This window comes from Arachis hypogaea, chromosome 14 (genome assembly GCF_003086295.3).
Source record: "Arachis hypogaea cultivar Tifrunner chromosome 14, arahy.Tifrunner.gnm2.J5K5, whole genome shotgun sequence".
In the NCBI taxonomy this organism is placed as follows: Eukaryota; Viridiplantae; Streptophyta; class Magnoliopsida; order Fabales; family Fabaceae; genus Arachis; species Arachis hypogaea.
Window position 1 is genome coordinate 65,414 of NC_092049.1, and position 12,028 is coordinate 77,441.

The 12,028-nt window shown below is 32.1% G+C and overlaps 1 protein-coding gene across 1 annotated transcript; it reads left to right on the top strand.

Annotated features, from left to right (window-relative positions):
- The first annotated feature begins 3,271 nt into the window (after positions 1 to 3,271).
- LOC112740736 (glucan endo-1,3-beta-glucosidase 5) lies at positions 3,272 to 6,282 on the top strand. The gene is made up of 2 exons (XM_025789330.3): positions 3,272 to 3,695; positions 4,917 to 6,282. The coding sequence occupies exons 1-2, from the start codon at positions 3,343 to 3,345 to the stop codon at positions 6,058 to 6,060; spliced, it is 1,497 nt and encodes a 498-aa protein (XP_025645115.1). The 5' UTR covers positions 3,272 to 3,342; the 3' UTR covers positions 6,061 to 6,282.
- The last annotated feature ends 5,746 nt before the right edge of the window (positions 6,283 to 12,028 follow it).

The window sequence follows — 12,028 nt, forward strand, 5'->3', positions numbered from 1 at the left end:
TTTCTGAGAAAATGACAAGACAAGATATTGAGAACAAGACACAAAAAAATAGAGATACAAAATTTTGTATTTTTGTATCTTGTTTAGTGATAAACTTGAACAAATTATAAAAATCTAATTTATTCTCATTTTTTTCTTTCAAAAAATTTGAGAAGAAAAATATAATAATAATAAATATAATTATAAAAAATTAACAAGAGTAATGAAAGAAAAAATAAAAAATAAATTGTGTCTCTTGTTAGTGTCTCCGTGTTCTTCCTGTTATGATGGACACAAAATACACTAATTCAGTGTTCTTTGACACAATATCTTTGTCCATGTTTCATCTCTAAAACACAATTTTTTGTCTCTGTATTATTGTCTCAGTGTCCCGTCCCTAAAAACAAAAGCAGCCTAAGAGTTGATCCTTGTTCTTGCAAGAATGATGTTTCTGATGGTGCTGAAGTCATTCTTAAAAACTATGGAATAACAAAGGTGTAAAACGACAGTTATTACAAATTCACATCATCTATTTCCTATTAAGTAACCCTAAATTCACAGTAACATCAACAAAAATAACTATAAACATCAATAATCAAACAAAAGACATCAACTTGCCATTAATCTAAACAGATTTATAATAAAAAAATTCAACAAATTCAAGAAATTCATAATCAAGAATCAACAAATTCAACAAGTTATAATTAACAATATAACATAAACAGAATAACTAAAAAAAACAGATGCAGAAGTAGAGAAGTGAGGAATGAGGAGACCACCAACCTATGCGAGAGAGGAAGCGACGACGGCGATGGCGACGACGACGCGAAGCAACAGCCACGAAGCAAGGAGCCGAAGAAGACGACTTACGAGCCAAAACACGACGATGCAGGAGACGTTGTTGGAAACGCACCGTGTCCGGCGAAACGAAGAAGACGAGATTGCCGGCAGTGAGGTGAGGTGAGGTTGAGAGAGACTATAGTGTGATGAGGTGAGGAAGAGACTTAAAGGAGGGTTGGAGCTTGGGCTGGGAGTGAGTCAAGCCAGCTCATGAACCAGCTCGACTCATTAATAGCTCGATAAGCTATTAAGCTAAACTCGTGAGCTAGTGAGCCAAGCTTGAATATAGAATTGAGCTCATAAATTAAATGAGCCAAACTTGAGTTTAGATAAGTTCAGTTCATTAGCTTGTGAGCTGGCTCGATTATATATATATATATACTTAATTACCTAAAATTTTATATTTATTTTTAACATATAGTTTTGATGTCGGACATAAATAAAAAATTTATAGTTTATTGATAGATAAATAATATATAAAATTGATCTTTTTAAATGTTTTTTAAAATATATAAGTTATAATTTATTGATATAGAATTATAGATTATGTTCTTATTATTTGAGTCAGCTCGTGAGTTTTCGGTGAGGCGAACTTGAGCTTAAGAAATAGACTCAATTGTTAATAAGTTGAGCTCAATTTTTGTGAGCCGTGAGCCAAGCTCAATTTTTGTGAGTCGAGCTTGAGTTTGGTCTAGCTCGACTCAACTCGGTTCACTTCCAGCTCTAGTTAAAGCCTCGAGGGATTACTGGAAAATGGGTGCCGTTTAGGGGATGTAGGGTGAGAGGAAATGGGGTATTCGAGTGTTTTTTTTAGACCCAACGACTTCGTTTTAGCAAAGAAAAAAAAAGTTCCGAACCGGTTGGGTTATATAAAATCGACGATTCTTCGATTTTCATTAAAATCGGACAATCTTTTCGGTTCTGTTCATTGTCCAGTTAGATTACTCAACCGGATCGACTAAGTGACCGGTTCACCAGTTTTTTGATCGAACTGGCCAGTCCGATCCGATTCTTACAACTATGACTGAAAGTTAATAAGCTGATCACAATTATACCTAAATCATTTAATGAGTCATGGATACATGCTATTTGTTTAAACATATTCACCTTTTCCATCATGGGCGTGTGTCTTTGTTAGTTTAAGTACACACGTGGGGCTATGGTCCATGCTGGGACTATCATTGTGAGTGATGTGTCTTTTTTATTGTGAACTCAGATTAAATAATTTAATTTCATATTTAAATTATTATAAAAATTAAACTTAAAACCATTCCTCTCTTTTATCTCCAAAAATTGCAGAGAGTCTTGAAATCCTAATGGAGAATTAAAAACATGGGTTCACTCCAGGAGATATCGAACTGACGGTGGATCGTCATTATTGAGGAAGAAAAAGAAGAAGAAATTCAACTACAACAATAGCAAGTATTTGTACGGAATTGAAGCAGTGATATTAAAGTCTATAACAGATTGGAATCTGCGATGTCTTCTGTGAGAGTTATTTTTTCAAGTTGCCTTACTTTTTGAAATTGGTTTTAGGGTTTCATCTATTTCTTTCCTTTTGTATATGGATAATTATGTCAAATGCGCAGAGTACTAAACATAGGTATGAGTATTTTGTATGAGTTGACTAAGTTGAAGAAAAACTAAGAAATGTGGAACAGAGAATAGATTTAAAGGACGTCTATAGAAACAATCATAAACAAAGATGACTGAGTTTACAGAGAGTGTGACAAAAGTGAAAGAAGATGACAGAAATTACAGAAGACAGTTAATTAGATTAATAAAGAAATAAAGTGTATTAAAAAGATGATTATGAACATTTATTTTGGATTGGAATTTTGGGCATTGTGGATATTTATGATATATGCTCAAAAGTAAGAATTAAATGTAATAATTCTGTTATTTGGATTCAATAAATGAAAAAATAGTTCTGTTTTATTGTAAATTTTATATTACAACCTATGTAATACAAATCTATGATAAAACAAACAAGTTTCAACTTGTGTAATGTAAGAGGTTTTTTAAATTTATGAAACAAACAACAAAATTTTCTAAAGAGTTTGGTCTCTTCTCTCTTGAATAGGTCGTTGTTGACATTAAAAGGAAACCTTACGTGGAGATCCGTAGCAACCTTATATCCTGTGGATTGAGGACTCCTATCTATACATCTGAATGATTCATATTAAAAATGCAAAAGAGATTATTTAAAAATATGCTTTTCCCCCTAATGAGATTTTTGGGTCAAAAGCAAAGCATCCAAAGCTTAACCAATATAGGCATATAGTAGTACAACTGAATTTCATGTTGCCTTAACTTTTAGTTTGATCCTACCTTTCTTTGCTTGATTATTCTCTCTTGGAATCCAGTTCTTTATTGAGTCGTCATGTAATTCTTTGCGTAACTTTATACTGAATAAAAGGACTGAATTCTTCTTTTCCCACTTTTTAATAACTACGGAGAATAATCATCAGGTTCATATATGTACATGTTTTGACACATAGGAACTCCAAAAAACATAACAACATGGCATTATTCAACCAACAATATGCAACATGTTTTTTGTTATCACTTTGCATTCTAAGCCAATGCTTAACAGAGGGTGTTATTGGCTTTGCTTGCAACTGGGGAACGCGTTCAACGCATCCCTTAACACCTCAAATAGTAGTGAGGCTGATGAAGGACAATGGATTCAACAAAGTGAAGCTCTTTGAGGCTGATCCCGGAGCACTCAAGGCACTTGGAAGATCTGGTATTCAGGTCATGGTCGGTATCCCAAATGATATGTTGGATTCACTTGCAAGCAATGTCAATGCAGCTATTGCTTGGGTGACACAAAATGTTTCCACTTACATATCCAAGAATGGGGTTGATATAAGGTAATATATGAAATTTTTTTAGATGATTTTGAAGCACTTTGAGAATTCTTATTCTATTTCATTTATACTGTGTCGCATTAGTAATATTAAAAAGAAAAATAAGTTAATTAAAAAAATAGTGAATTTTTAAAATAGCAATATTACGTGACAGTAAAGATTATTATTTTTTTTATCAATACTTAGCTAGTAATAATTTGCACCTATATTTATAGAAGTTTTGCACACAAATATATAATTTATACTTATATTTACAAAAATTTGTACACATAAATTAATTTTGTACTCTCGTTTTATAGAATTTGTATATATGAATTAATAAAATTTATTTGTTAAAAATAATTTAATATTTATACTAATTAAATGATAATAAAAAAAATACTAAAAATTATTAGTTTTTAAGAGTTTTTCTTTTTAAATTTTAACAATTTAATTTTAAAGGATAAAAACGACCAACATTATTAATTTGTTACAACATAAATGAAATTGATCATAAAATTGTTTCCTCATGCTCATAAATCGATGCCATAATACATGCTACATTAATAACTATATATTTATTAAAATGCATATTGTACTATCTAGTTTATCTTCATGATATTAGTTAATGAAATAGTAACATTTTACACAAAACATTTAGATAAACCTCAAGATGAAGCGTTTCCTATCAATTAATTTTTATGTTAGCCAAATCAATTTCTAACAGAAAACAAGAATTATTAAATCATAGACAATAATTGAATAACCTAAAATTACGTACTCAATTTTTATTATTTAAATATGTTCTGGGTATTTTTTTTATCATAAGTATGTTCTACATACAAATTGTAAAATTAAATATCTACAAGACAATAAAAATATTTACTTCTTTTAAAAGACAATAAAACTCATTTTGTCTTGATATTATGTGAAATAAAAATATGTTATTATTTAAATATCTACAAGATAATAAAATATTTTTTTATTAATGCATATAGCTATAATATTGTAGGTACTCAATTATTTAAATATGTTCTACGTACTCAATTTAAATTTGTTATTATTTATATTTTTTTTTGTTAAAGACTCATTTGTTTGGTATAAAACTTAGTAATTACTATTTTAGAGGATTTATTTTCCTATCTATTCATTCTAATGGTTAATTATAAATTTATAATGCAACATATTTTTTATTATTAAATCCTAACACAATTCATGCACAACAATTATTTGTAAAATACTCAGGTACGTTGCCGTGGGTAACGAAGCTTTCCTCAAAACATATAACGGCCGGTTTGTGAATGCTACATTTCCCGCCATCCAAAATATTCAAGCTGCCCTGATTAAAGCTGGTCTAGGGAGGCAAGTGAAAGTGACTACTCCTCTAAATGCAGATGTGTACCAAAGTGACAGTGGCCTTCCATCAGGTGGAAACTTTAGGCCAGACATTCAAGATCAAATGATCAACATAATAAAGTTCCTACGGCAAAATGGTGGCCCTTTAACATTCAACATCTACCCATTCTTAAGTATGGATGCTGACCCAAACTTTCCAAAAGAATTTGCATTCTTTGATGGCTCTGCTTCCCCTGTGGTAGATGGGTCAATAACATACACCAACGTGTTTGATGCAAATTTTGACACACTAGTTTCAGCTCTCGAAAAGAATGGCTTCAGCTCCATGCCAATCATAGTAGGAGAGGTTGGATGGCCAACGGATGGAAGCGCTAACGCAAACATAAAGAATGCTCAGAGGTTCAATCAGGGACTATTTGACCGGATAGTGAAAAAACAAGGAACTCCAAAGCGCACCACTGCTCCAGATATCTACGTGTTCGGCCTCATAGACGAAGATGCAAAGAGCATTGAGCCAGGACCTTTTGAGCGGCATTGGGGTGTGTTTAACTTTGACGGATCAATAAAGTACCCTTTGAATCTTGGTGGTGGAAAATCACTAGTTGCTGCAAAGGGGGTGAAGTATTTACCAAAACAATGGTGTGTAATGTCAAATCAAGCAAATCCAACGGATCCTAGTTTTGCTGACAGCATCAGCAAAGCTTGCACTTATGCGGATTGCACTAGTCTTTCTCCTGGTGCATCCTGTGGCAATTTGGACCCTAAGGGTAATGCTTCTTATGCATTTAATATGTATTATCAAACCATGGATCAACGCAAAGATGCGTGCAATTTCAATGGACTTTCTGCAATTACTACCATAAATCCTTCACCACCTCAAGGTTCTTGCAAATTCGAGATCATGATTGATCTTGGAAAGCATGAGAATAAGTCAACTACTTCTTTTGCTGCATCAATGAAGGGAACATGTTCAATGGTCATGCTGGTATTAAGCTTTATGTTCACGATGTTAGTGTCCATTATCAGCGCTTAGTTTTTACTAATTATTATGTGTGTTGTGATGAGAGTTTCACAAATTCACAGGTTCAATTTGTTTTCTCCTCTTTTATTTTTGTATATTCTCACCTTATATTTATATTTCCGATCCCAAACATGATAAATTGAACGTAGTATATATATGTTTAATAATTAGATCTGGTTCTTCAAGGGCCGCTCTGCCTTTTATATTTAATAAAATGTAGTTCATCACATATCATTTACCGGAGCACTTTTACTTTATAATAGCCTAATTATAATGTAGATGTTAAATTCAACAAAAATACTATTTGCACACTAAATTTAATTATCAAAATTAGTAATTATATATTTATGTATAAATATATGTATAATTTAATTTATTGTTAGTGTATATTTAGTATTTTAATGTGTAATGTAATAGTTGATTTTGATAATTAATTTTAATATATACCTAATAAAATTGTAAATTCAATTAATAAGATGTTGCTAATTGTAAACAATGCAATATGCAAAATGATAGCAAAAAATATTTTTAAAAACAAAAAGGTTTGAAAATGACAAATGATGACACTGTGTTTACCGAAAGTGAAATATCATTCTCTTAAGGGTTAAGGTATTGAAAACACCCTAAACGTTTCCACTTTGTTCTAAATCTCCCTCTTAAATTTGATTGCTATTACTTATACGGTAAATTTTTTTATTTTGGTTTTAATTTTATTCTTGAATGGAGATGAAATTAATTTCTTAATGAAAATATGAAAATCTCAAATTATTCTTATTTAGTAAAAGGTCTAAAATACTTTTAAAAGAGAATAATATTACATGATTAATAAATTTTATTATTTTTAGTTAATATTTAATCAACTCTAAATATTAAAAATTAAATTCTAAACTTATATATTATTTTAAATAACATTTGAAATTTATTATTTTTAGTTAATATTCAATCAACTCTAAATATTAAAAATTAAATTCTAAACTTATATATTATTTTAAACAACATTTGAAAGAGAGACTGATAATGTGCCTTTAGCATCAAATGATGCAATGTAATCATCAAGCCATACGAAATATTTACAGTGTAGTCTTGAACTCTATATAACATAGAAAATGGTAAGAACATACTAAAAGGAGAGAAATTAAACAAAGTTAAGAAAAAATTATATTACTTTAAAATTTGGACAATCATAAAATAGCCTAATAAGTTTAACTATGTTGAGAATAGGAATAAAATTGCATTTTGTCTACAATGGCACTACCGCATTAAATCTCCTCTTCTTCTTCTTCGTCGCTGCAACACTTACACCAGAGCTCACAATTGCACTCTTTCCCTCATTATTGTCTACATTTCTTCCAAAACTGCGAATAGACGTCGAACCAAACTTTCTGCTGTTGTTCATGGTGACTTAGGGCTCAACAAATTAGACTCAATGGGAGAGATGAACACCAACAATGCATAAAATGTGGTGTCCCATTGAAAAGATGTTTTTTTTGGCCGATATGGATCAGGACAACTAAGCCTCTAACCATTTTACATTGTCCACGTATGCAACAAACATTCACTTTAGCAGCGAAATGTGCTAGTACACAAGGTTAATGTGACACATCAGTATTTTTCATTTAGAATTGATGGAAAAACATCTATAGAAACCGTGTTGTGTTACGGAAGTAGAGAACAGGAATCGAAGTAAATCGTTTTTATCTTGAGAGATCGTGTTGTTATTTATGAAAAACGACAGAAACTGAGTTAATAGTTTACTCCAATTTAAAAGGAATCAACTGCCACCTGCACTTAAAGAAATCTGAAAAAAATTGAGAAAGATGAGAGCAGAGAGTCAAGAGACGTGAGAATAATTGAGATTATTGCATCAAATGAGAACTCATTTGAAATGAGACTTGTATAAAAGGACTGCTATTTGTTGAAAAGTGTAATTATTCTTTTACCAAAAAAGTAAAGGTAATTATTTCACAATACACTTTATATTTACAATAGTTTTAAACATAAAATATTTTTTATAATCTCACTACACATCTAAGTATTTTTGTCAACTAAATTCAATTAATTTAGTCCAAATTTAATAAAAATTACTCACATAATATGCGCATGAATTTCACACTGTTTCTTCATGCTCCTTTTTTTTTCTTAGCATGTTTCCTCCTCGTGGTCGTTTTTTTATTGTTGTTATTGTTAATGTTTTTTTTTTCTTTTCCTCCTCTTTCTTCTAGTAGTTATTGCAACATTTTTATTTCTTCTTCTTTGTTTAATTTTTTTTTGTTTTTATTTTTATTAAGAGGATGACATAAAAAGAATTATAAAAATATGAAACAAGAAGGAAAAGATGAAGAAGATGATGTTAATGATGAAGAAGAAGAGAAGAAAATTTTGAATTGTGTAGAAATTATCAGAAAAATAATACTAAAATATTCTAACTACGACACAAAAAGTTTCTTAATTTTGATATCGAAATTTCTTAACCGTGACAAAGGTTTTTGTCATGAGAGTAAAACAATAAGAATGATGAGAATGTGAAATAAGATAATAATTATGATATGAGAAAAGTTTTGAATTGTGTATAATTTATTAGAAATAGCATTCAAACTTTTTAACGGTGACATAGGGAGTTTTTTAATTTTGACATTGAAATTTTAATTACTTAACAATGATACATATTTGTGTTAAAAGAATAAAATAAGAAGAATTATGAGAATGTTAAAGAAAAAGAAGAATAAGAGGAATGGGAGTTTTGAATTATGTAAAATTTATTAAAAAAGTAACACCGAATTTTTTTAACTATGATATAGTGTTGAGTTAAGAAATTAACTAAATTAATTAATGATGACAAATATTATTTTATTGGATAAAATAAATAATTAGTGTTGATTATTTATGATGATATGTTGTAGGCCAAAAATAAACATAATGGAGCAGCCCAATTGGATGAAAATAAAAACAAGGCTAGTGGGTTAATAACAAAAACGAAGCCCAAAAGAAAACAAAGCTGAGAAATCAAAACGGGTCAAGCAAATCATAACCCGATCCAAGCCCGATTTGATTTCAGCAAGCAAACCCCTCTCATTTGCTTTACCAAAAGCAACGTTCGCTTTTGTGCCTTGGTCAGAAATCAGAGAGAGAGAGAGAGAGAGAGAGAGAGAGAGAGAGAGAGAGAGAGAGAGAGAGAGAGAGAGAGAGAGAGAGAGATTCTTCCCTAAGCTAATCACCAAAGAAGCAAGAGAGAGAGAGATTAAGCTTGAAAGGCAGATGTCAAATCAGCAAGTTCAAACCAAATCAAGCTTAAGAAAAGATTAAAGGTAACCCATTTCTTTTTACATGCATCAGATATTCTTCTCTTCATCTTCAATGTTCTGCCTATCCATTATGAGATACATGGAAAAGATGTTGTCTGTTCTTCTCTACTGTAAATCCACGGTTTTAAACATATCTTGGGGACTAAGTTGGTTTTCAAGGGCTGAGATAAGGTTTTACCATTGGAACCTTTTGTTCATGATGTTTTATGGATTTCGGTCAACCAAAGAGGTCAAAAGCAAAGTCCCAAATTTAAGTAAAAATGGGAGAAAGTGAATGGATGGGGGTTGGTGAAGTACACTGCTCAAGAAGTTGACCTAGGAAGAGCAACCAAGCAACTTGCAAGGAGATAAAAGAAGGTTGATGTTCATTGAGAAGCCAAGGAGAGATAACCAGTATATTGAGGTTTGGTTCTGTGAAGAAGTTCTCTAAAGAAGTTCTTCTACCTAGACAGTGCTTTCATTCAAAGAAGCATTCTGCAAAAAATGAAGAACTGAATCAGAGACATGTAAATCTGGTTTATCACATAGCAAAGAGGCTGTTGTAGAGTCAATCTCCTTCATGTTTTACAGATTGTATTTTCACTTTTCAATGTTTATCTTTCTGTAATTTCTTGAGTGAAAAGGCACATTGAGAGAGCTCAAGTAAAAGCCATGAGTGGAAAGAGGCTGAGTGATACACTTGAGAGAAAAGCCTAGAGTTATTTTCAGATTTCTTTAGGTATGTCTATGTCTTGTATCTTGTACCTGTGAGGTATCCCTTTCTTAGTTGGGTTAGCACTAAGAGTGAAGAGTTAGGTATTAGCATAGTTAATGTCAAGTTAGGTTAGAACTTGAGTTTGAGAGGATTGTCAATCCTGTGAAATTGATGTATGTAATACTTTTAACTATAGTGGAAATTCCTCCATTGTTGTGGAGGAGACTGAACGTAGGTTGCATAGCACAAGGCAACCGAACCAGGATACATGCTGGTGTTAGCTTTTCTCTTCTCTGTAATGTTTTATTTTCTGATATTCATGAGACAAAAATAAATTATCTCATAAATTTCTGCTGCTAAATTCAAACAGAAGCAGAATTTAAAGTTTGCATTAAAGGGTCATTTTAGTAACTTAAAAGAAAGGCATAGATTCAATCCCCCCTTCTCTAAGCCTACCACAACCTTCAATTGGTATCAGGAGCTAAGGTCTCAAGAATCAAGCTTAACCGCTTGGAGCAAAGATCCAATGGCAAACAACTTGGGCACAACCACAGTTGCCTACAGCCTCACTGAAGGCCAATCAAATAATAGGTCTCCCTTCTTCAACGGGAAGAACTATGCCTACTGGAAAGAGAGGATGAGGATCTTCATTTAATCCATTGACTACAACATATGGAATATTGTTATGAGCGGTCCCAAGATTCCAACAAAAACAAGTGCTGATAGAGTGGTAACTCCAAAAGAAAAAGTTGAATGGAATGAGGACGACAAGAAGAAGATGGAGCTAAATGCTATCAACCTTCTTCACTATGCTATCAGCTTTGAAAAGTACCGAAAGGTTCTAGATACAAGACAGCCAAAGAAATCTGGGAAAAACTCCAGGTTACACACGAAGGTACTAAACAAGTCAAAGAAACAATGATTGATATGCTGCGAAAAGAATACGAGATGTTCAACATGAATGATGGAGAAAGCATTGATGAAGCGGTTGAGAGATTCTCAATCATAATCAACAACCTTGATGCTATGGGTACAAACTACTCAGAATAAACCCTAGTGAGAAAACTCCTTAGAAGCCTCACAAAAGAATGGAAAACCACTGTCACTGTCCTAACCGAGAGCAATAACCTAAGCCCTATACCTATGATGAGCTGAGAGAAAAACTCCTTGCCTATGAAACCACACACACAAACCTGGACTCAAAGAAAAAAAGAATAGCCCTCAAGTAAAAAATAGAACCAAAAGAGATTGAGTCCAGTGATGGTATTTCAGATGATGAGCTTATGTTTTTTACTAGGAGATTTAGAAGGATGATGAAGAACAAGGGCAAATACAAGGGTTCAAGCTCAAAGGAACACATGATGGACTTGAGCAAGGTGACATGTCATCATTGTAAAGAGGCTGGACACTTCAAGCTAAACTATCCAAAGCTCAAGAAAGAGGACAAAGAAAAGAAGAAAAAGAAGAGAGTGCTCATGGCAGCTTGGGAGGATCTCGAGAATGACTCCAATGAGAAAGAAGACTCTGAAGGTGAAGACAAAGACTGTTTCATGGCTGGAAACAATAACTTTGATGAGATTTGCCTAGCATCCAAGAACAAAAAAGATATGTGGTACTTGGATAGTGGATGCTCAAGGCACATGACTGGAAGGTCAACTTACTTCATCAAACTAAACAAGTATGATGGAGGTTTTGTGACCTTTGGAGATGATGGTAAAGGTAAAATAATTGCTGTTGGAAAAGTAGGTAATGAACAATCTACTTTCATTGATGATGTATTTTTGGTATGTGGTTTAAAGCACAATCTTTTGAGTATAAGTCAGCTGTGTGACTTAGGATATTTAGTGACTTTCAAAAGGCTTGAATGCTGTGTTATAAATGAAAAGACAAATGAAGTACTTTTTGTTGCCAAGCGTTTTAATAATGTATATGGACTTACTCTTGATGAACTAAAGGATCAAAATGTAGCTTGTTTTCATTCTAA

Coding starts and splice junctions, on each gene's coding strand:
- LOC112740736 (XM_025789330.3), top strand. CDS start 3,343: ATGGCATTATTCAACCAACAATATGCAACATGTTTTTTGTTATCACTT. Junction 3,696..4,916: donor AAGAATGGGGTTGATATAAG/GTAATATATGAA, acceptor TAAAATACTCAG/GTACGTTGCCGTGGGTAACG.